Genomic DNA, 26261 nt, shown 5'->3' with positions numbered 1-26261 from the left:
CACCTGTACTGTAATAAGATGTGATATCACCGCTCCTCTTATATCTCCTGTACTGTAATAAGATGTGATATCACCGCTCCTCTTATATCTCCTGTACTGTAATAAGATGGGAGATCACCGCTCCTCTTATATCCCCCTGTACTGTAATAAGATGTGATATCACCGCTCCTCTTATATCCACTGTACTGTAATAAGATGTGATATCACCGCTCCTCTTATATCTCCCTGTACTGTAATAAGATGTGATATCACCGCTCCTCTTATACCACCTGTAATGTAATAAGATGTGATCTCACCGCTCCTCTTATACCACCTGTAATGTAATAAGATGTGATCTCACCGCTCCTCTTATATCTCCCTGTACTGTAATAAGATGTGATATCACCGCTCCTCTTATACCACCTGTAATGTAATAAGATGTGATCTCACCGCTCCTCTTATATCACCTGTACTGTAATAAGATGTGATCTCACCGCTCCTCTTATATCACCTGTACTGTAATAAGATGTGATATCACCGCTCCTCTTATATCACCTGTACTGTAATAAGATGTGATATCACCACTCCTCTTATATCTCCTGTACTGTAATAAGATGTGATATCACCGCTCCTCTTATATCACCTGTACTGTAATAAGATGTGATATCACCGCTCCTCTTATATCACCTGTACTGTAATAAGATGTGATATCACCGCTCCTCTTATATCACCCTGTACTGTAATAAGATGTGATATCACCGCTCCTCTTATATCACCTGTACTGTAATAAGATGTGATATCACCGCTCCTCTTATATCTCCTGTACTGTAATAAGATGTGATATCACCGCTCCTCTTATATCACCTGTACTGTAATAAGATGTGATATCACCGCTCCTCTTATATCACCTGTACTGTAATAAGATGTGATATCACCGCTCCTCTTATATCTCCTGTACTGTAATAAGATGTGATATCACCGCTCCTCTTATATCTCCTGTACTGTAATAAGATGTGATATCACCGCTCCTCTTATATCTCCCTGTACTGTAATAAGATGTGATATCACCGCTCCTCTTATATCTCCCTGTACTGTAATAAGATGTGATATCACCGCTCCTCTTATATCACCCTGTACTGTAATAAGATGTGATATCACCGCTCCTCTTATACCACCTGTAATGTAATAAGATGTGATATCACCACTCCTCTTATATATCCTGTACTGTAATAAGATGTGATCTCACCGCTCCTCTTATATCACCTGTACTGTAATAAGATGTGATATCACCGCTCCTCTTATATCACCTGTACTGTAATAAGATGTGATATCACCGCTCCTCTTATATCTCCTGTACTGTAATAAGATGTGATATCACCGCTCCTCTTATATCACCTGTACTGTAATAAGATGTGATATCACCGCTCCTCTTATATCTCCCTGTACTGTAATAAGATGTGATATCACCGCTCCTCTTATATCACCTGTACTGTAATAAGATGTGATATCACCGCTCCTCTTATATCTCCTGTACTGTAATAAGATGTGATATCACCGCTCCTCTTATATCTCCTGTACTGTAATAAGATGTGATATCACCGCTCCTCTTATATCTCCTGTACTGTAATAAGATGTGATATCACCGCTCCTCTTATATCACCTGTACTGTAATAAGATGTGATATCACCGCTCCTCTTATATCACCTGTACTGTAATAAGATGTGATATCACCGCTCCTCTTATATCTCCTGTACTGTAATAAGATGTGATATCACCGCTCCTCTTATATCTCCTGTACTGTAATAAGATGTGATATCACCGCTTCTCTTATATCTCCTGTACTGTAATAAGATGTGATATCACTGCTCCTCTTATATCACCCTGTACTGTAATAAGATGTGATATCACAGCTCCTCTTATATCTCCCTGTACTGTAATAAGATGTGATATCACCGCTCCTCTTATATCTCCCTGTACTGTAATAAGATGTGATATCACCGCTCCTCTTATATCTCCCTGTACTGTAATAAGATGTGATATCACCGCTCCTCTTATATCACCCTGTACTGTAATAAGATGTGATATCACCGCTCCTCTTATATCACCTGTACTGTAATAAGATGTGATATCACCGCTCCTCTTATATCACCTGTACTGTAATAAGATGTGATATCACCGCTCCTCTTATATCACCTGTACTGTAAAAAGATGTGATATCACCGCTCCTCTTATATCACCTGTACTGTAATAAGATGTGATATCACCGCTCCTCTTATATCTCCTGTACTGTAATAAGATGTGATATCACCGCTCCTCTTATATCACCCTGTACTGTAATAAGATGTGATATCACCGCTCCTCTTATATCACCTGTACTGTAATAAGATGTGATATCACCGCTCCTCTTATATCACCTGTACTGTAATAAGATGTGATATCACCGCTCCTCTTATATCCCCTGTACTGTAATAAGATGTGATATCACCGCTCCTCTTATCTCTCCTGTACTGTAATAAGATGTGATATCACCGCTCCTCTTATATCACCTGTACTGTAATAAGATGTGATATCACCGCTCCTCTTATATCACCTGTACTGTAATAAGATGTGATATCACCGCTCCTCTTATATCACCTGTACTGTAATAAGATGTGATATCACCGCTCCTCTTATATCACCTGTACTGTAATAAGATGTGATATCACCGCTCCTCTTATATCACCTGTACTGTAATAAGATGTGATATCACTGCTCCTCTTATATCACCTGTACTGTAATAAGATGTGATATCACCGCTCCTCTTATATCTCCTGTACTGTAATAAGATGTGATATCACCGCTCCTCTTATATCACCTGTACTGTAATAAGATGTGATATCACCGCTCCTCTTATATGTCCTGTACTGTAATAAGATGGGAGATCACCGCTCCTCTTATGTCCCCCTGTACTGTAATAAGATGTGATATCACCGCTCCTCTTATATCTCCTGTACTGTAATAAGATGTGATATCACCGCTCCTCTTATATCACCTGTACTGTAATAAGATGTGATATCACCGCTCCTCTTATATCTCCTGTACTGTAATAAGATGTGATATCACCGCTCCTCTTATATCACCTGTACTGTAATAAGATGTGTTATCACCGCTCCTCTTATATCTCCTGTACTGTAATAAGATGTGATATCACCGCTCCTCTTATATCTCCTGTACTGTAATAAGATGGGAGATCACCGCTCCTCTTATATCCCCCTGTACTGTAATAAGATGTGATATCACCGCTCCTCTTATATCCACTGTACTGTAATAAGATGTGATATCACCGCTCCTCTTATATCTCCCTGTACTGTAATAAGATGTGATATCACCGCTCCTCTTATACCACCTGTAATGTAATAAGATGTGATCTCACCGCTCCTCTTATACCACCTGTAATGTAATAAGATGTGATCTCACCGCTCCTCTTATATCTCCCTGTACTGTAATAAGATGTGATATCACCGCTCCTCTTATACCACCTGTAATGTAATAAGATGTGATCTCACCGCTCCTCTTATATCACCTGTACTGTAATAAGATGTGATCTCACCGCTCCTCTTATATCACCTGTACTGTAATAAGATGTGATATCACCGCTCCTCTTATATCACCTGTACTGTAATAAGATGTGATATCACCACTCCTCTTATATCTCCTGTACTGTAATAAGATGTGATATCACCGCTCCTCTTATATCACCTGTACTGTAATAAGATGTGATATCACCGCTCCTCTTATATCACCTGTACTGTAATAAGATGTGATATCACCGCTCCTCTTATATCACCCTGTACTGTAATAAGATGTGATATCACCGCTCCTCTTATATCACCTGTACTGTAATAAGATGTGATATCACCGCTCCTCTTATATCTCCTGTACTGTAATAAGATGTGATATCACCGCTCCTCTTATATCACCTGTACTGTAATAAGATGTGATATCACCGCTCCTCTTATATCACCTGTACTGTAATAAGATGTGATATCACCGCTCCTCTTATATCTCCTGTACTGTAATAAGATGTGATATCACCGCTCCTCTTATATCTCCTGTACTGTAATAAGATGTGATATCACCGCTCCTCTTATATCTCCCTGTACTGTAATAAGATGTGATATCACCGCTCCTCTTATATCTCCCTGTACTGTAATAAGATGTGATATCACCGCTCCTCTTATATCACCCTGTACTGTAATAAGATGTGATATCACCGCTCCTCTTATACCACCTGTAATGTAATAAGATGTGATATCACCACTCCTCTTATATATCCTGTACTGTAATAAGATGTGATCTCACCGCTCCTCTTATATCACCTGTACTGTAATAAGATGTGATATCACCGCTCCTCTTATATCACCTGTACTGTAATAAGATGTGATATCACCGCTCCTCTTATATCTCCTGTACTGTAATAAGATGTGATATCACCGCTCCTCTTATATCACCTGTACTGTAATAAGATGTGATATCACCGCTCCTCTTATATCTCCCTGTACTGTAATAAGATGTGATATCACCGCTCCTCTTATATCACCTGTACTGTAATAAGATGTGATATCACCGCTCCTCTTATATCTCCTGTACTGTAATAAGATGTGATATCACCGCTCCTCTTATATCTCCTGTACTGTAATAAGATGTGATATCACCGCTCCTCTTATATCTCCTGTACTGTAATAAGATGTGATATCACCGCTCCTCTTATATCTCCTGTACTGTAATAAGATGTGATATCACCGCTTCTCTTATATCTCCTGTACTGTAATAAGATGTGATATCACTGCTCCTCTTATATCACCCTGTACTGTAATAAGATGTGATATCACAGCTCCTCTTATATCTCCCTGTACTGTAATAAGATGTGATATCACCGCTCCTCTTATATCTCCCTGTACTGTAATAAGATGTGATATCACCGCTCCTCTTATATCTCCCTGTACTGTAATAAGATGTGATATCACCGCTCCTCTTATATCACCCTGTACTGTAATAAGATGTGATATCACCGCTCCTCTTATACCACCTGTAATGTAATAAGATGTGATATCACCACTCCTCTTATATCTCCTGTACTGTAATAAGATGTGATCTCACCGCTCCTCTTATATCACCTGTACTGTAATAAGATGTGATATCACCGCTCCTCTTATATCACCTGTACTGTAATAAGATGTGATATCACCGCTCCTCTTATATCTCCTGTACTGTAATAAGATGTGATATCACCGCTCCTCTTATATCACCTGTACTGTAATAAGATGTGATATCACCGCTCCTCTTATATCTCCCTGTACTGTAATAAGATGTGATATCACCGCTCCTCTTATATCACCTGTACTGTAATAAGATGTGATATCACCGCTCCTCTTATATCTCCTGTACTGTAATAAGATGTGATATCACCGCTCCTCTTATATCTCCTGTACTGTAATAAGATGTGATATCACCGCTCCTCTTATATCTCCCTGTACTGTAATAAGATGTGATATCACCGCTCCTCTTATATCACCTGTACTGTAATAAGATATGATATCACCGCTCCTCTTATATCTCCTGTACTGTAATAAGATGTGATATCACCGCTCCTCTTATATCTCCTGTACTGTAATAAGATGTGATATCACCGCTCCTCTTATATATCCTGTACTGTAATAAGATGTGATATCCCCGCTCCTCTTATATCTCCTTGTACTGTAATAAGATGTGATATCACCGCTCCTCTTATATATCCTGTACTGTAATAAGATGTGATATCACCGCTCCTCTTATATCTCCTTGTACTGTAATAAGATGTGATATCACCGCTCCTCTTATATCTCCTGTACTGTAATAAGATGTGATATCACCGCTCCTCTTATATCTCCTGTACTGTAATAAGATGTGATATCACCGCTCCTCTTATATCTCCTGTACTGTAATAAGATGTGATATCACCGCTCCTCTTATATCTCCTGTACTGTAATAAGATGTGATATCACCGCTCCTCTTATATCTCCTGTACTGTAATAAGATGTGATATCACCGCTCCTCTTATATCTCCTGTACTGTAATAAGATGTGATATCACCGCTCCTCTTATATCACCCTGTACTGTAATAAGATGTGATATCACCGCTCCTCTTATATCTCCTGTACTGTAATAAGATGTGATATCACCGCTCCTCTTATATCACCTGTACTGTAATAAGATGTGATATCACCGCTCCTCTTATATCTCCCTGTACTGTAATAAGATGTGATATCACCGCTCCTATTATATCACCCTGTACTGTAATAAGATGTGATATCACCACTCCTCTTATATCTCCTGTACTGTAATAAGATGTGATATCACTGCTCCTATTATATCACCCTGTACTGTAATAAGATGTGATATCACCACTCCTCTTATATCTCCTGTACTGTAATAAGATGTGATATCACCGCTCCTCTTATATCTCCCTGTACTGTAATAAGATGTGATATCACCGCTTCTCTTATATCTCCTGTACTGTAATAAGATGTGATATCACCGCTCCTCTTATATCACCTGTACTGTAATAAGATGTGATATCACCGCTCCTCTTATATCTCCCTGTACTGTAATAAGATGTGATATCACCGCTCCTCTTATATCACCTGTACTGTAATAAGATGTGATATCACCGCTCCTCTTATATCACCTGTACTGTAATAAGATGTGATATCACCGCTCCTCTTATATCTCCCTGTACTGTAATAAGATGTGATATCACCGCTCCTATTATATCACCCTGTACTGTAATAAGATGTGATATCACCACTCCTCTTATATCTCCTGTACTGTAATAAGATGTGATATCACCGCTCCTATTATATCACCCTGTACTGTAATAAGATGTGATATCACCACTCCTCTTATATCTCCTGTACTGTAATAAGATGTGATATCACCGCTCCTCTTATATCTCCCTGTACTGTAATAAGATGTGATATCACCGCTTCTCTTATATCTCCTGTACTGTAATAAGATGTGATATCACCGCTCCTCTTATATCACCTGTACTGTAATAAGATGTCATATCACCGCTACTCTTATATCTCCCTGTACTGTAATAAGATGTGATATCACCGCTCCTCTTATATCACCTGTACTGTAATAAGATGTGATATCACCGCTCCTATTATATCACCCTGTACTGTAATAAGATGTGATATCACCACTCCTCTTATATCTCCTGTACTGTAATAAGATGTGATATCACCGCTCCTCTTATATCTCCCTGTACTGTAATAAGATGTGATATCACCGCTTCTCTTATATCTCCTGTACTGTAATAAGATGTGATATCACCGCTCCTCTTATATCTCCTGTACTGTAATAAGATGTGATATCACCGCTCCTCTTATATCACCTGTACTGTAATAAGATGTGATATCACCGCTCCTCTTATATCTCCTGTACTGTAATAAGATGTGATATCACGCTCCTCTTATATCTCCCTGTACTGTAATAAGATGTGATATCACTGCTTCTCTTATATCTTCTATACTGTAATAAGATGTGATATCACCGCTTCTCTTATATCTCCTGTACTGTAATAAGATGTGATATCACCGCTCCTCTTATATCTCCCTGTACTGTAATAAGATGTGATATCACCGCTCCTCTTATATCACCTGTACTGTAATAAGATGTGATATCACCGCTCCTCTTATATCTCCTGTACTGTAATAAGATGTGATATCACCGCTCCTCTTATATCTCCTGTACTGTAATAAGATGTGATATCACCGCTCCTCTTATATCACCTGTACTGTAATAAGATGTGATATCACCGCTCCTCTTATATCACCTGTACTGTAATAAGATGTGATATCACCGCTCCTCTTATATCTCCTGTACTGTAATAAGATGTGATATCACCGCTCCTCTTATATCTCCTGTACTGTAATAAGATGTGATATCACCGCTTCTCTTATATCTCCTGTACTGTAATAAGATGTGATATCACTGCTCCTCTTATATCACCCTGTACTGTAATAAGATGTGATATCACAGCTCCTCTTATATCTCCCTGTACTGTAATAAGATGTGATATCACCGCTCCTCTTATATCTCCCTGTACTGTAATAAGATGTGATATCACCGCTCCTCTTATATCTCCCTGTACTGTAATAAGATGTGATATCACCGCTCCTCTTATATCACCCTGTACTGTAATAAGATGTGATATCACCGCTCCTCTTATACCACCTGTAATGTAATAAGATGTGATATCACCACTCCTCTTATATCTCCTGTACTGTAATAAGATGTGATCTCACCGCTCCTCTTATATCACCTGTACTGTAATAAGATGTGATATCACCGCTCCTCTTATATCACCTGTACTGTAATAAGATGTGATATCACCGCTCCTCTTATATCTCCTGTACTGTAATAAGATGTGATATCACCGCTCCTCTTATATCACCTGTACTGTAATAAGATGTGATATCACCGCTCCTCTTATATCTCCCTGTACTGTAATAAGATGTGATATCACCGCTCCTCTTATATCACCTGTACTGTAATAAGATGTGATATCACCGCTCCTCTTATATCTCCTGTACTGTAATAAGATGTGATATCACCGCTCCTCTTATATCTCCTGTACTGTAATAAGATGTGATATCACCGCTCCTCTTATATCTCCCTGTACTGTAATAAGATGTGATATCACCGCTCCTCTTATATCACCTGTACTGTAATAAGATGTGATATCACCGCTCCTCTTATATCTCCCTGTACTGTAATAAGATGTGATATCACCGCTCCTCTTATATATCCTGTACTGTAATAAGATGTGATATCCCCGCTCCTCTTATATCTCCTTGTACTGTAATAAGATGTGATATCACCGCTCCTCTTATATATCCTGTACTGTAATAAGATGTGATATCACCGCTCCTCTTATATCTCCTTGTACTGTAATAAGATGTGATATCACCGCTCCTCTTATATCTCCTGTACTGTAATAAGATGTGATATCACCGCTCCTCTTATATCTCCTGTACTGTAATAAGATGTGATATCACCGCTCCTCTTATATCTCCTGTACTGTAATAAGATGTGATATCACCGCTCCTCTTATATCTCCTGTACTGTAATAAGATGTGATATCACCGCTCCTCTTATATCTCCTGTACTGTAATAAGATGTGATATCACCGCTCCTCTTATATCACCCTGTACTGTAATAAGATGTGATATCACCGCTCCTCTTATATCTCCTGTACTGTAATAAGATGTGATATCACCGCTCCTCTTATATCACCTGTACTGTAATAAGATGTGATATCACCGCTCCTCTTATATCTCCCTGTACTGTAATAAGATGTGATATCACCGCTCCTATTATATCACCCTGTACTGTAATAAGATGTGATATCACCACTCCTCTTATATCTCCTGTACTGTAATAAGATGTGATATCACCGCTCCTATTATATCACCCTGTACTGTAATAAGATGTGATATCACCACTCCTCTTATATCTCCTGTACTGTAATAAGATGTGATATCACCGCTCCTCTTATATCTCCCTGTACTGTAATAAGATGTGATATCACCGCTTCTCTTATATCTCCTGTACTGTAATAAGATGTGATATCACCGCTCCTCTTATATCACCTGTACTGTAATAAGATGTGATATCACCGCTCCTCTTATATCTCCCTGTACTGTAATAAGATGTGATATCACTGCTCCTCTTATATCACCTGTACTGTAATAAGATGTGATATCACCGCTCCTCTTATATCACCTGTACTGTAATAAGATGTGATATCACCGCTCCTCTTATATCTTCCTGTACTGTAATAAGATGTGATATCACCGCTCCTATTATATCACCCTGTACTGTAATAAGATGTGATATCACCACTCCTCTTATATCTCCTGTACTGTAATAAGATGTGATATCACCGCTCCTATTATATCACCCTGTACTGTAATAAGATGTGATATCACCACTCCTCTTATATCTCCTGTACTGTAATAAGATGTGATATCACCGCTCCTCTTATATCTCCCTGTACTGTAATAAGATGTGATATCACCGCTTCTCTTATATCTCCTGTACTGTAATAAGATGTGATATCACCGCTCCTCTTATATCACCTGTACTGTAATAAGATGTCATATCACCGCTACTCTTATATCTCCCTGTACTGTAATAAGATGTGATATCACCGCTCCTCTTATATCACCTGTACTGTAATAAGATGTGATATCACCGCTCCTATTATATCACCCTGTACTGTAATAAGATGTGATATCACCACTCCTCTTATATCTCCTGTACTGTAATAAGATGTGATATCACCGCTCCTCTTATATCTCCCTGTACTGTAATAAGATGTGATATCACCGCTTCTCTTATATCTCCTGTACTGTAATAAGATGTGATATCACCGCTCCTCTTATATCTCCTGTACTGTAATAAGATGTGATATCACCGCTCCTCTTATATCACCTGTACTGTAATAAGATGTGATATCACCGCTCCTCTTATATCTCCTGTACTGTAATAAGATGTGATATCACGCTCCTCTTATATCTCCCTGTACTGTAATAAGATGTGATATCACTGCTTCTCTTATATCTTCTATACTGTAATAAGATGTGATATCACCGCTTCTCTTATATCTCCTGTACTGTAATAAGATGTGATATCACCGCTCCTCTTATATCTCCCTGTACTGTAATAAGATGTGATATCACCGCTCCTCTTATATCACCTGTACTGTAATAAGATGTGATATCACCGCTCCTCTTATATCTCCTGTACTGTAATAAGATGTGATATCACCGCTCCTCTTATATCTCCTGTACTGTAATAAGATGTGATATCACCGCTCCTCTTATATCTCCTGTACTGTAATAAGATGTGATATCACCGCTCCTCTTATACCACCTGTAATGTAATAAGATGTGATATCACCACTCCTCTTATATCTCCTGTACTGTAATAAGATGTGATCTCACCGCTCCTCTTATATCACCTGTACTGTAATAAGATGTGATATCACCGCTCCTCTTATATCACCTGTACTGTAATAAGATGTGATATCACCGCTCCTCTTATATCTCCTGTACTGTAATAAGATGTGATATCACCGCTCCTCTTATATCACCTGTACTGTAATAAGATGTGATATCACCGCTCCTCTTATATCTCCCTGTACTGTAATAAGATGTGATATCACCGCTCCTCTTATATCTCCTGTACTGTAATAAGATGTGATATCACCGCTCCTCTTATATCTCCTGTACTGTAATAAGATGTGATATCACCGCTCCTCTTATATCTCCTGTACTGTAATAAGATGTGATATCACCGCTCCTCTTATATCACCCTGTACTGTAATAAGATGTGATATCACCGCTCCTCTTATATCTCCTGTACTGTAATAAGATGTGATATCACCGCTCCTCTTATATCACCTGTACTGTAATAAGATGTGATATCACCGCTCCTCTTATATCTCCCTGTACTGTAATAAGATGTGATATCACCACTCCTCTTATATCTCCTGTACTGTAATAAGATGTGATATCACCGCTCCTATTATATCACCCTGTACTGTAATAAGATGTGATATCACCACTCCTCTTATATCTCCTGTACTGTAATAAGATGTGATATCACCGCTCCTCTTATATCTCCCTGTACTGTAATAAGATGTGATATCACCGCTTCTCTTATATCTCCTGTACTGTAATAAGATGTGATATCACCGCTCCTCTTATATCACCTGTACTGTAATAAGATGTGATATCACCGCTCCTCTTATATCACCTGTACTGTAATAAGATGTGATATCACCGCTCCTCTTATATCTCCCTGTACTGTAATAAGATGTGATATCACCGCTCCTATTATATCACCCTGTACTGTAATAAGATGTGATATCACCACTCCTCTTATATCTCCTGTACTGTAATAAGATGTGATATCACCGCTCCTATTATATCACCCTGTACTGTAATAAGATGTGATATCACCACTCCTCTTATATCTCCTGTACTGTAATAAGATGTGATATCACCGCTCCTCTTATATCTCCCTGTACTGTAATAAGATGTGATATCACCGCTTCTCTTATATCTCCTGTACTGTAATAAGATGTGATATCACCGCTCCTCTTATATCTCCTGTACTGTAATAAGATGTGATATCACCGCTCCTCTTATATCACCTGTACTGTAATAAGATGTGATATCACTGCTTCTCTTATATCACCTGTACTGTAATAAGATGTGATATCACCGCTCCTCTTATATCTCCCTGTACTGTAATAAGATGTGATATCACCGCTCCTCTTATATCTCCCTGTACTGTAATAAGATGTGATATCACTGCTTCTCTTATATCACCTGTACTGTAATAAGATGTGATATCACCGCTCCTCTTATATCTCCCTGTACTGTAATAAGATGTGATATCACCGCTCCTCTTATATCTCCTGTACTGTAATAAGATGTGATATCACTGCTCCTCTTATATCTCCCTGTACTGTAATAAGATGTGATATCACCGCTCCTCTTATATCACCTGTACTGTAATAAGATGTGATATCACTGCTTCTCTTATATCTCCTGTACTGTAATAAGATGTGATATCACCGCTCCTCTTATATCTCCCTGTACTGTAATAAGATGTGATATCACCGCTCCTCTTATATCACCTGTACTGTAATAAGATGTGATATCACTGCTTCTCTTATATCTCCTGTACTGTAATAAGATGTGATATCACCGCTCCTCTTATATCTCCCTGTACTGTAATAAGATGTGATATCACCGCTCCTCTTATATCACCTGTACTGTAATAAGATGTGATATCACCGCTCCTCTTATATCTCCTGTACTGTAATAAGATGTGATATCACCGCTCCTCTTATATCTCCTGTACTGTAATAAGATGTGATATCACCGCTCCTCTTATATCTCCTGTACTGTAATAAGATGTGATATCACCGCTCCTCTTATATCACCTGTACTGTAATAAGATGTGATCTCACCGCTCCTCTTATATCACCTGTACTGTAATAAGATGTGATATCACCGCTCCTCTTATATCTCCCTGTACTGTAATAAGATGTGATATCACCGCTCCTCTTATATCTCCCTGTACTGTAATAAGATGTGATATCACCGCTCCTCTTATATCACCTGTACTGTAATAAGATGTGATATCACCGCTCCTCTTATATCTCCTGTACTGTAATAAGATGTGATATCACCGCTCCTCTTATATCTCCTGTACTGTAATAAGATGTGATATCACCGCTCCTCTTATATCACCTGTACTGTAATAAGATGTGATATCACCGCTCCTCTTATATCACCTGTACTGTAATAAGATGTGATCTCACCGCTCCTCTTATACCACCTGTAATGTAATAAGATGTGATATCACCACTCCTCTTATATCTCCTGTACTGTAATAAGATGTGATCTCACCGCTCCTCTTATATCACCTGTACTGTAATAAGATGTGATATCACCGCTCCTCTTATATCACCTGTACTGTAATAAGATGTGATATCACCGCTCCTCTTATATCTCCTGTACTGTAATAAGATGTGATATCACCGCTCCTCTTATATCACCTGTACTGTAATAAGATGTGATATCACCGCTCCTCTTATATCTCCCTGTACTGTAATAAGATGTGATATCACCGCTCCTCTTATATCACCTGTACTGTAATAAGATGTGATATCACCGCTCCTCTTATATCTCCCTGTACTGTAATAAGATGTGATATCACCGCTCCTCTTATATCTCCTGTACTGTAATAAGATGTGATATCACCGCTCCTCTTATATCACCCTGTACTGTAATAAGATGTGATATCACCGCTCCTCTTATATCTCCTTGTACTGTAATAAGATGTGATATCACTGCTCCTCTTATATCTCCTGTACTGTAATAAGATGTGATATCACTGCTCCTCTTATATCTCCTGTACTGTAATAAGATGTGATATCACCGCTCCTCTTATATCTCCTGTACTGTAATAAGATGTGATATCACCGCTTCTCTTATATCTCCTGTACTGTAATAAGATGTGATATCACCGCTCCTCTTATATCACCCTGTACTGTAATAAGATGTGATATCACCGCTCCTATTATATCACCCTGTACTGTAATAAGATGTGATATCACAGCTCCTCTTATATCCCCTGTACTGTAATAAGATGTGATATCACCGCTCCTCTTATATCTCCCTGTACTGTAATAAGATGTGATATCACCGCTTCTCTTATATCTCCTGTACTGTAATAAGATGTGATATCACCGCTCCTCTTATATCACCCTGTACTGTAATAAGATGTGATATCACCGCTCCTCTTATATCACCCTGTACTGTAATAAGATGTGATATCACCGCTCCTCTTATATCTCCCTGTACTGTAATAAGATGTGATATCACCGCTTCTCTTATATCTCCTGTACTGTAATAAGATGTGATATCACCGCTCCTCTTATATCACCCTGTACTGTAATAAGATGTGATATCACCGCTCCTATTATATCACCCTGTACTGTAATAAGATGTGATATCACAGCTCCTCTTATATCCCCTGTACTGTAATAAGATGTGATATCACCGCTCCTCTTATATCTCCTGTACTGTAATAAGATGTGATATCACCGCTCCTCTTATATCTCCTGTACTGTAATAAGATGTGATATCACCGCTCCTCTTATATCACCTGTACTGTAATAAGATGTGATATCACCGCTCCTCTTATATCTCCCTGTACTGTAATAAGATGTGATATCACCACTCCTCTTATATCTCCTGTACTGTAATAAGATGTGATATCACCGCTCCTATTATATCACCCTGTACTGTAATAAGATGTGATATCACCACTCCTCTTATATCTCCTGTACTGTAATAAGATGTGATATCACCGCTCCTCTTATATCTCCCTGTACTGTAATAAGATGTGATATCACCGCTTCTCTTATATCTCCTGTACTGTAATAAGATGTGATATCACCGCTCCTCTTATATCACCTGTACTGTAATAAGATGTGATATCACCGCTCCTCTTATATCACCTGTACTGTAATAAGATGTGATATCACCGCTCCTCTTATATCTCCCTGTACTGTAATAAGATGTGATATCACCGCTCCTATTATATCACCCTGTACTGTAATAAGATGTGATATCACCACTCCTCTTATATCTCCTGTACTGTAATAAGATGTGATATCACCGCTCCTATTATATCACCCTGTACTGTAATAAGATGTGATATCACCACTCCTCTTATATCTCCTGTACTGTAATAAGATGTGATATCACCGCTCCTCTTATATCTCCCTGTACTGTAATAAGATGTGATATCACCGCTTCTCTTATATCTCCTGTACTGTAATAAGATGTGATATCACCGCTCCTCTTATATCTCCTGTACTGTAATAAGATGTGATATCACCGCTCCTCTTATATCACCTGTACTGTAATAAGATGTGATATCACTGCTTCTCTTATATCACCTGTACTGTAATAAGATGTGATATCACCGCTCCTCTTATATCTCCCTGTACTGTAATAAGATGTGATATCACCGCTCCTCTTATATCTCCCTGTACTGTAATAAGATGTGATATCACTGCTTCTCTTATATCACCTGTACTGTAATAAGATGTGATATCACCGCTCCTCTTATATCTCCCTGTACTGTAATAAGATGTGATATCACCGCTCCTCTTATATCTCCTGTACTGTAATAAGATGTGATATCACTGCTCCTCTTATATCTCCCTGTACTGTAATAAGATGTGATATCACCGCTCCTCTTATATCACCTGTACTGTAATAAGATGTGATATCACTGCTTCTCTTATATCTCCTGTACTGTAATAAGATGTGATATCACCGCTCCTCTTATATCTCCCTGTACTGTAATAAGATGTGATATCACCGCTCCTCTTATATCACCTGTACTGTAATAAGATGTGATATCACTGCTTCTCTTATATCTCCTGTACTGTAATAAGATGTGATATCACCGCTCCTCTTATATCTCCCTGTACTGTAATAAGATGTGATATCACCGCTCCTCTTATATCACCTGTACTGTAATAAGATGTGATATCACCGCTCCTCTTATATCTCCTGTACTGTAATAAGATGTGATATCACCGCTCCTCTTATATCTCCTGTACTGTAATAAGATGTGATATCACCGCTCCTCTTATATCTCCTGTACTGTAATAAGATGTGATATCACCGCTCCTCTTATATCACCTGTACTGTAATAAGATGTGATCTCACCGCTCCTCTTATATCACCTGTACTGTAATAAGATGTGATATCACCGCTCCTCTTATATCTCCCTGTACTGTAATAAGATGTGATATCACCGCTCCTCTTATATCTCCCTGTACTGTAATAAGATGTGATATCACCGCTCCTCTTATATCACCTGTACTGTAATAAGATGTGATATCACCGCTCCTCTTATATCTCCTGTACTGTAATAAGATGTGATATCACCGCTCCTCTTATATCTCCTGTACTGTAATAAGATGTGATATCACCGCTCCTCTTATATCACCTGTACTGTAATAAGATGTGATATCACCGCTCCTCTTATATCACCTGTACTGTAATAAGATGTGATCTCACCGCTCCTCTTATACCACCTGTAATGTAATAAGATGTGATATCACCACTCCTCTTATATCTCCTGTACTGTAATAAGATGTGATCTCACCGCTCCTCTTATATCACCTGTACTGTAATAAGATGTGATATCACCGCTCCTCTTATATCACCTGTACTGTAATAAGATGTGATATCACCGCTCCTCTTATATCTCCTGTACTGTAATAAGATGTGATATCACCGCTCCTCTTATATCACCTGTACTGTAATAAGATGTGATATCACCGCTCCTCTTATATCTCCCTGTACTGTAATAAGATGTGATATCACCGCTCCTCTTATATCACCTGTACTGTAATAAGATGTGATATCACCGCTCCTCTTATATCTCCCTGTACTGTAATAAGATGTGATATCACCGCTCCTCTTATATCTCCCTGTACTGTAATAAGATGTGATATCACCGCTCCTCTTATATCTCCTGTACTGTAATAAGATGTGATATCACCGCTCCTCTTATATCACCCTGTACTGTAATAAGATGTGATATCACCGCTCCTCTTATATCTCCTTGTACTGTAATAAGATGTGATATCACTGCTCCTCTTATATCTCCTGTACTGTAATAAGATGTGATATCACTGCTCCTCTTATATCTCCTGTACTGTAATAAGATGTGATATCACCGCTCCTCTTATATCTCCTGTACTGTAATAAGATGTGATATCACCGCTTCTCTTATATCTCCTGTACTGTAATAAGATGTGATATCACCGCTCCTCTTATATCACCCTGTACTGTAATAAGATGTGATATCACCGCTCCTATTATATCACCCTGTACTGTAATAAGATGTGATATCACAGCTCCTCTTATATCCCCTGTACTGTAATAAGATGTGATATCACCGCTCCTCTTATATCTCCCTGTACTGTAATAAGATGTGATATCACCGCTTCTCTTATATCTCCTGTACTGTAATAAGATGTGATATCACCGCTCCTCTTATATCACCCTGTACTGTAATAAGATGTGATATCACCGCTCCTCTTATATCACCCTGTACTGTAATAAGATGTGATATCACCGCTCCTCTTATATCTCCCTGTACTGTAATAAGATGTGATATCACCGCTTCTCTTATATCTCCTGTACTGTAATAAGATGTGATATCACCGCTCCTCTTATATCACCCTGTACTGTAATAAGATGTGATATCACCGCTCCTATTATATCACCCTGTACTGTAATAAGATGTGATATCACAGCTCCTCTTATATCCCCTGTACTGTAATAAGATGTGATATCACCGCTCCTCTTATATCTCCTGTACTGTAATAAGATGTGATATCACCGCTCCTCTTATATCTCCTGTACTGTAATAAGATGTGATATCACCGCTCCTCTTATATCTCCTGTACTGTAATAAGATGTGATATCACCGCTCCTCTTATATCTCCCTGTACTGTAATAAGATGTGATATCACCGCTTCTCTTATATCTCCTGTACTGTAATAAGATGTGATATCACCGCTCCTCATATATCTCCCTGTACTGTAATAAGATGTGATATCACAGCTCCTCTTATATCACCCTGTACTGTAATAAGATGTGATATCACCGCTCCTCTTATATCTCCCTGTACTGTAATAAGATGTGATATCACCGCTCCTCTTATATCTCCCTGTACTGTAATAAGATGTGATATCACAGCTCCTCTTATATCACCCTGTACTGTAATAAGATGTGATATCACCGCTCCTCTTATATCTCCCTGTACTGTAATAAGATGTGATATCACCGCTCCTCTTATATCTCCTGTACTGTAATAAGATGTGATATCACCACTCCTCTTATATCTCCCTGTACTGTAATAAGTTGTGATATCACCGCTCCTCTTATATCTCCTGTACTGTAATAAGATGTGATATCACCCTGTACTGTAATAAGATGTGATATCACCGCTCCTCTTATATCTCCCTGTACTGTAATAAGATGTGATATCACTGCTCCTCTTATATCTCCTGTACTGTAATAAGATGTGATATCACCGCTCCTCTTATATCACCTGTACTGTAATAAGATGTACTGATACGCGGGGTCCGCTCCGCAGGCAGTGACTATGGGGTCCGGCTGCTCGTTCTCAGCCCGGTACGTATGAAGCAGCAGCATTACAGTGTTAGATATAGATATATATGGCTGAGGACATACAGCCGGCATCTGATCCCTGCGGCCTGAGGATCGGCCACCATGTATCAGGTGATAACATCAGACGCCTGCAGTCACCTCTCCCATGTGCAATGAGCGCCCCCCACTGGTGGCCATATAAATCCATATGTAGTGAGCGCCCCCCACTGGTGGCCATATAAATCCATATGTAGTGAGCGCCCCCCACTGGTGGCCATATAAATCCATATGCAGTGAGCTCCCCCTGCTGGTGGCCTTATAAATCCATATGCAGTGAGCTCCCCCTGCTGGTGGCCATATAGATCCATATGCAGTGAGCTCCCCCCACTGGTGGCCTTATAAATCCATATGTAGTGAGCTCCCCCTGCTGGTGGCCATATAGATCCATATGTAGTGAGCTCCCCCTGCTGGTGGCCTTATAAATCCATATGCAGTGAGCTCCCCCCACTGGTGGCCTTATAAATCCATATGCAGTGAGCTCCCCCTGCTGGTGGCCATATAAATCCATATGTAGTGAGCTCCCCCCACTGGTGGCCTTATAAATCCATATGCAGTGAGCTCCCCCTGCTGGTGGCCATATAAATCCATATGTAGTGAGCTCCCCCCACTGGTGGCCTTATAAATCCATATGCAGTGAGCTCCCCCTGCTGGTGGCCTTATAAATCCATATGTAGTGAGCTCCCCCTGCTGGTGGCCATATAAATCCATATGCAGTGAGCTCCCCCTGCTGGTGGCCATATAGATCCATATGTAGTGAGCTCCCCCTGCTGGTGGCCTTATAAATCCATATGCAGTGAGCTCCCCCTGCTGGTGGCCATATAAATCCATCTGTAGTGAGCTCCCCCCACTAGTGGCCTTATAAATCCATATGTAGTGAGCTCCCCCCACTGGTGGCCTTATAAATCCATATGTAGTGAGCTCCCCCTGCTGGTGGCCATATAGATCCATATGCAGTGAGCTCCCCCTGCTAGTGGCCTTATAAATCCATATGCAGTGAGCTCCCCCTGCTGGTGGCCATATAAATCCATCTGTAGTGAGCTCCCCCTGCTGGTGGCCATATAAATCCATATGTAGTGAGCTCCCCCCACTGGTGGCCTTATAAATCCATATGTAGTGAGCTCCCCCTGCTGGTGGCCATATAGATCCATATGCAGTGAGCTCCCCCTGCTAGTGGCCATATAGATCCATATGTAGTGAGCTCCCCCTACTGGTGGCCATATAGATCCATATGTAGTGAGCTCCCCCTGCTGGTGGCCATATAGATCCATATGTAGAGAGCTCCCCCTGCTGGTGGCCATATAGATCCATATGTAGAGAGCTCCCCCTGCTGGTGGCCATATAAATCCATATGTAGTGAGCTCCCCCTGCTGGTGGCCATATAGATCCATATGTAGTGAGCTCCCCCTGCTGGTGGCCATATAGATCCATATGTAGTGAGCGCCCCCCACTGGTGGCCATATAAATCCATATGTAGTGAGCTCCCCCTGCTGGTGGCCATATAGATCCATATGTAGTGAGCTCCCCCGACTGGTGGCCATATAGATCCATATGTAGTGAGCTCCCCCTGCTAGTGGCCTTATAAATCCATATGCAGTGAGCTCCCCCTGCTGGTGGCCTTATAAATCCATATGCAGTGAGCGCCCCCTGCTGGTGGCCTTATAAATCCATATCCAGTGAGCTCCCCCTGCTGGTGGCCATATAAATCCATATGTAGTGAGCTCCCCCTGCTAGTGGCCTTATAAATCCATATGCAGTGAGCTCCCCCTGCTGGTGGCCATATAAATCCATATGCAGTGAGCTCCCCCTGCTGGTGGCCTTATAAATCCATATGCAGTGAGCGCCCCCTGCTGGTGGCCTTATAAATCCATATGCAGTGAGCGCCCCCTACTGGTTGCCATATAAATCCATATGCAGTGAGCACCCCCTACTGGTGGCCATATAGATCCATATGTAGTGAGCGCCCCCCACTGGTGGCCATATAAATCCATGTGTAGTGAGCTCCCCCTGCTGGTGGCCATATAGATCCATATGTAGTGAGCTCCCCCTGCTGGTGGCCATATAGATCCATATGTAGTGAGCTCCCCCTGCTGGTGGCCATATAGATCCATATGTAGTGATCGCCCCCTGCTGGTGGCCATATAGATCCATATGTAGTGAGCTCCCCCGACTGGTGGCCATATAAATCCATATGTAGTGAGCTCCCCCTGCTGGTGGCCATATAGATCCATATGTAGTGAGCTCCCCCTGCTGGTGGCCATATAGATCCATATGTAGTGAGCTCCCCCTACTGGTGGCCATATAGATCCATATGTAGTGAGCTCCCCCTGCTGGTGGCCATATAGATCCATATGTAGTGAGCTCCCCCGACTGGTGGCCATATAAATCCATATGTAGTGAGCTCCCCCTGCTGGTGGCCATATAGATCCATATGTAGTGAGCTCCCCCTGCTGGTGGCCATATAGATCCATATGTAGTGAGCTCCCCCTACTGGTGGCCATATAAATCCATATGCAGTGAGCTCCCCCTGCTAGTGGCCTTATAAATCCATATGCAGTGAGCTCCCCCTGCTGGTGGCCTTATAAATCCATATGCAGTGAGCTCCCCCTGCTGGTGGCCTTATAAATCCATATGCAGTGAGCGCCCCCTGCTGGTGGCCTTATAAATCCATATGCAGTGAGCGCCCCCTACTGGTTGCCATATAAATCCATATGCAGTGAGCACCCCCTACTGGTGGCCATATAGATCCATATGTAGTGAGCGCCCCCCACTGGTGGCCATATAAATCCATGTGTAGTAAGCGCCCCCTGCTGGTGGCCATATAGATCCATATGTAGTGAGCTCCCCCTGCTGGTGGCCATATAGATCCATATGTAGTGAGCTCCCCCTGCTGGTGGCCATATAGATCCATATGTAGTGAGCGCCCCCTGCTGGTGGCCATATAGATCCATATGTAGTGAGCTCCCCCTGCTGGTGGCCATATAGATCCATATGTAGTGAGCTCCCCCTACTGGTGGCCATATAGATCCATATGTAGTGAGCTCCCCCGACTGGTGGCCATATAAATCCATATGTAGTGAGCTCCCCCTGCTGGTGGCCATATAAATCCATATGTAGTGAGCTCCCCCTGCTGGTGGCCATATAGATCCATATGTAGTGAGCGCCCCCTGCTGGTGGCCATATAGATCCATATGTAGTGAGCTCCCCCTGCTGGTGGCCATATAGATCCATATGTAGTGAGCTCCCCCTACTGGTGGCCATATAGATCCATATGTAGTGAGCTCCCCCGACTGGTGGCCATATAAATCCATATGTAGTGAGCTCCCCCTGCTGGTGGCCATATAAATCCATATGTAGTGAGCTCCCCCTGCTGGTGGCCATATAGATCCATATGTAGTGAGCTCCCCCTGCTGATGGCCATATAGATCCATATGTAGTGAGCTCCCCCTACTGGTGGCCATATAGATCCATATGTAGTGAGCTCCCCCGACTGGTGGCCATATAAATCCATATGTAGTGAGCTCCCCCTGCTGGTGGCCATATAGATCCATATGTAGTGAGCTCCCCCTGCTGGTGGCCATATAGATCCATATGTAGTGAGCGCCCCCTGCTGGTGGCCATATAGATCCATATGTAGTGAGCTCCCCCGACTGGTGGCCATATAAATCCATATGTAGTGAGCTCCCCCTGCTGGTGGCCATATAGATCCATATGTAGTGAGCTCCCCCTGCTGGTGGCCATATAGATCCATATGTAGTGAGCTCCCCCTACTGGTGGCCATATAGATCCATATGTAGTGAGCTCCCCCTGCTGGTGGCCATATAGATCCATATGTAGAGAGCTCCCCCTGCTGGTGGCCATATAGATCCATATGTAGAGAGCTCCCCCTGCTGGTGGCCATATAGATCCATATGTAGTGAGCTCCCCCTGCTGGTGGCCATATAGATCCATATGTAGAGAGCTCCCCCTGCTGGTGGCCAAGATATAAAGACATTTTTACTCACCTTGTTTGCTGTTCATATTGGTCGTCGAAAAACTTCTGCTGCTCCGACAGATTTCATGATCAGCAATCTGAAAAAAAGGCAAAACGGACAGGTGCATTAAGCCACTGGTCTTCCACTGTGCACCCGACACACCATCAATCAGCAGGTGATTAGCAGCAGCGGTCAACTGATGCGGTGACGTAATCATACTGATGCAGAACACATCGGATTGGTTCAGGCTGAACGACACATTTGATAACTCTGTGCCCACTGGAGTCTGACCTTACATCATCTATCATGGTCTCACTTTCTGTCTGATTGCCCCCGATCATCATCTACCATGTGTGGAGCACAGAATGTGGCAGACAGCGTGTACAACCGCGGCGCGCAGCAGATTTAACCAACGTTTCAGCACATTGATCCCAGAAAATCTCCCTCATTGCAGTTTGTTGAGGGCAATAAATTTATGAGCGGGTTATCAACATCACTACAACCTATGAGAGCAACATGGGATGTGGCAGACATAGATATTCATATAGATTTCTAAGAATGAGGCAATGTAAAGGTTTTAGGCATTTATATGTCAGCAGCTCTCCTGAATAAATCTAACAAAAAAAATCCAGAATTCAGTTCTCCAGAGCTGCACTCACTATTCTGCTGGTGCAGTCACTGTGTACATACATTACATTACTGATCCTGAGTTACATCCTGTATTATACTCCAGAGCTGCACTCACTATTCTGCTGGTGCAGTCACTGTGTACATACATTACATTACTGTTCCTGAGTTACATCCTGTATTATACTCCAGAGCTGCACTCACTATTCTGCTGCTGCAGTCACTGTGTACATACATTACATTACTGTTCCTGAGTTACATGCTGTATTATACTCCAGAGCTGCACTCACAATTCTGCTGGTGCAGTCACTGTCTGCATGCATTACATTACTGATCCTGAGTTACATCCTGTATTATACTCCAGAGCTGCACTCACTATTCTGCTGGTGCAGTCACTGTATACATACATTACATTACTGATCCTGAGTTACATCCTGTATTATACTCCAGAGCTGCACTCACTATTCTGCTGGTGCAGTCACTGTGTACATACATTACATTACTGATCCTGAGTTACATCCTGTATTATACTCCAGAGCTGCACTCACTATTCTGCTGGTGCAGTCACTGTGTACATACATTACATTACTGTTCCTGAGTTACATCCTGTATTATACTCCAGAGCTGCACTCACTATTCTGCTGCTGCAGTCACTGTGTACATACATTACATTACTGTTCCTGAGTTACATGCTGTATTATACTCCAGAGCTGCACTCACAATTCTGTTGCTGCAGTCACTGTCTGCATGCATTACATTACTGATCCTGAGTTACATCCTGTATTATACTCCAGAGCTGCACTCACTATTCTGCTGGTGCAGTCACTTTGCACATACATTACATTACTGATCCTGAGTTACATCCTGTATTATACTCCAGAGCTGCACTCACTATTCTGCTGGTGCAGTCACTGTGTACATACATTACATTACTGATCCTGAGTTACATCCTGTATTATACTCCAGAGCTGCACTCACTATTCTGCTGGTGCAGTCACTGTGTATATACATTACATTACTGATCCTGAGTTACATCCTGTATTATACTCCAGAGCTGCACTCACTATTCTGCAGGTGCAGTCACTGTGTACATACATTACATTACTGATCCTGAGTTACCTCCTGAATTATACTCCAGAGCTGCGCTCACTATTCAGCTGGTGCAGTCACTGTGTACATACATTACATTACTGATCCTGAGTTACCTCCTGTATTATACTCCAGAGCTGCACTCACTATTCTGCTGCTGCAGTCACTGTGTACATACATTACATTACTGTTCCTGAGTTACATGCTGTATTATATTCCAGAGCTGCACTCACAATTCTGCTGGTGCAGTCACTGTCTGCATGCATTACATTACTGATCCTGAGTTACATCCTGTATTATACTCCAGAGCTGCACTCACTATTCTGCTGGTGCAGTCACTGTGCACATACATTACATTACTGATCCTGAGTTACATCCTGTATTATACTCCAGAGCTGCACTCACTATTCTGCTGGTGCAGTCACTGTGTATATACATTACATTACTGATCCTGAGTTACATCCTGTATTATACTCCAGAGCTGCACTCACTATTCTGCTGGTGCAGTCACTGTGTACATACATTACATTACTGATCCTGAGTTACATCCTGTATTATACTCCAGAGCTGCGCTCACTATTCTGCTGGTGCAGTCACTGTGTACATTCATTACATTATTGATCCTGAGTTACATCCTGTATTATACTCCAGAGCTGCACTCACTATTCTGCTGGTGCAGGCACTGTGTACATACATTACATTACTGATCCTGAGTTACATCCTGTATTATACTCCAGAGCTGCACTCACTATTCTGCTGGTGCAGTCACTGTGTACATACATTACATTACTGATCCTGAGTTACATCCTGTATTATACTCCAGAGCTGCACTCACTATTCTGCAGGTGCAGTCACTGTGTACATACATTACATTACTGATCCTGAGTTACATCCTGTATTATACTCCAGAGCAGCACTCACTATTCTGCTGGTGCAGTCACTGTGTACATACATTACATTACTGATCCTGAGTTACATCCTGTATTATACCTCAGAGCAGTACTCACTGTTCTGCTAGTGCAGTCACTGTGTACATACATTACATTATTGATCCTGAGTTACATCCTGTATTATCCTCCAGAGCTGCACTCACTATTCTGCTGGTGCAGTCACTGTGTACATACATTACATTACTGATCCTGAGTTACCTCCTGTATTATACTCCAGAGCTGCACTCACTATTCTGCTGGTGCAGTCACTGTGTACATACATTACATTACTGATCCTGAGTAACATCCTGTATTATACTCCAGAGCTGCACTCACTATTCTGCTGGTGCAGTCACTGGGTACATACATTACATTACTGATCCTGAGTTACATCCTGTATTATACTCCAGAGCTGCACTCACTATTCTGCTGGTGCAGTCACTGTGTACATACATTACATTACTGATCCTGAGTTACATCCTGTATTATACTCCAGAGCTGCACTCACTATTCTGCTGGTGCACTCACTGTGTACATACATTACATTACTGATCCTGAGTTACCTCCTGTATTATACTCCAGAGCTGCACTCACTATTCTGCTGGTGCAGTCACTGTGTACATACATTACATTACTGATCCTGAGTTACATCCTATATTATATTCCAGAGCTGCACTCACTATTCTGCTGGTGCAGTAACTGTGTACATACATTACATTACTGATCCTGAGTTACATCCTGTATTATAATCCAGAGCTGCACTCACTATTCTGCTGGTGCAGTCAACTGTG

The 26261-nt window shown here is 41.2% G+C and overlaps 1 protein-coding gene across 12 annotated transcripts in view; it reads right to left on the bottom strand.

Annotated features, from left to right (window-relative positions):
* Positions 1–26261, bottom strand: part of LOC141172846 (CMP-N-acetylneuraminate-beta-galactosamide-alpha-2,3-sialyltransferase 4-like) — a 479971-nt gene that overhangs the window by 127298 nt on the left and 326412 nt on the right. For all 12 annotated transcript variants that reach the window (XM_073657416.1, XM_073657422.1, XM_073657414.1 and 9 more), the window contains one exon: positions 22856–22922. In XM_073657416.1, coding sequence (XP_073513517.1) covers positions 22856–22922 — 67 coding nt within the window. The remainder of the gene's footprint in view (positions 1–22855; positions 22923–26261) is intronic.

The sequence above is a fragment of the Phyllobates terribilis genome, unplaced genomic scaffold (assembly GCF_046119375.1).
Source record: "Phyllobates terribilis strain yellow unplaced genomic scaffold, ASM4611937v1 Scaffold_12__6_contigs__length_324123572, whole genome shotgun sequence".
In the NCBI taxonomy this organism is placed as follows: Eukaryota; Metazoa; Chordata; class Amphibia; order Anura; family Dendrobatidae; genus Phyllobates; species Phyllobates terribilis.
Note: the sequence above shows the minus strand (reverse complement) of the source record. Positions and strands in the feature narration are given on the sequence as shown.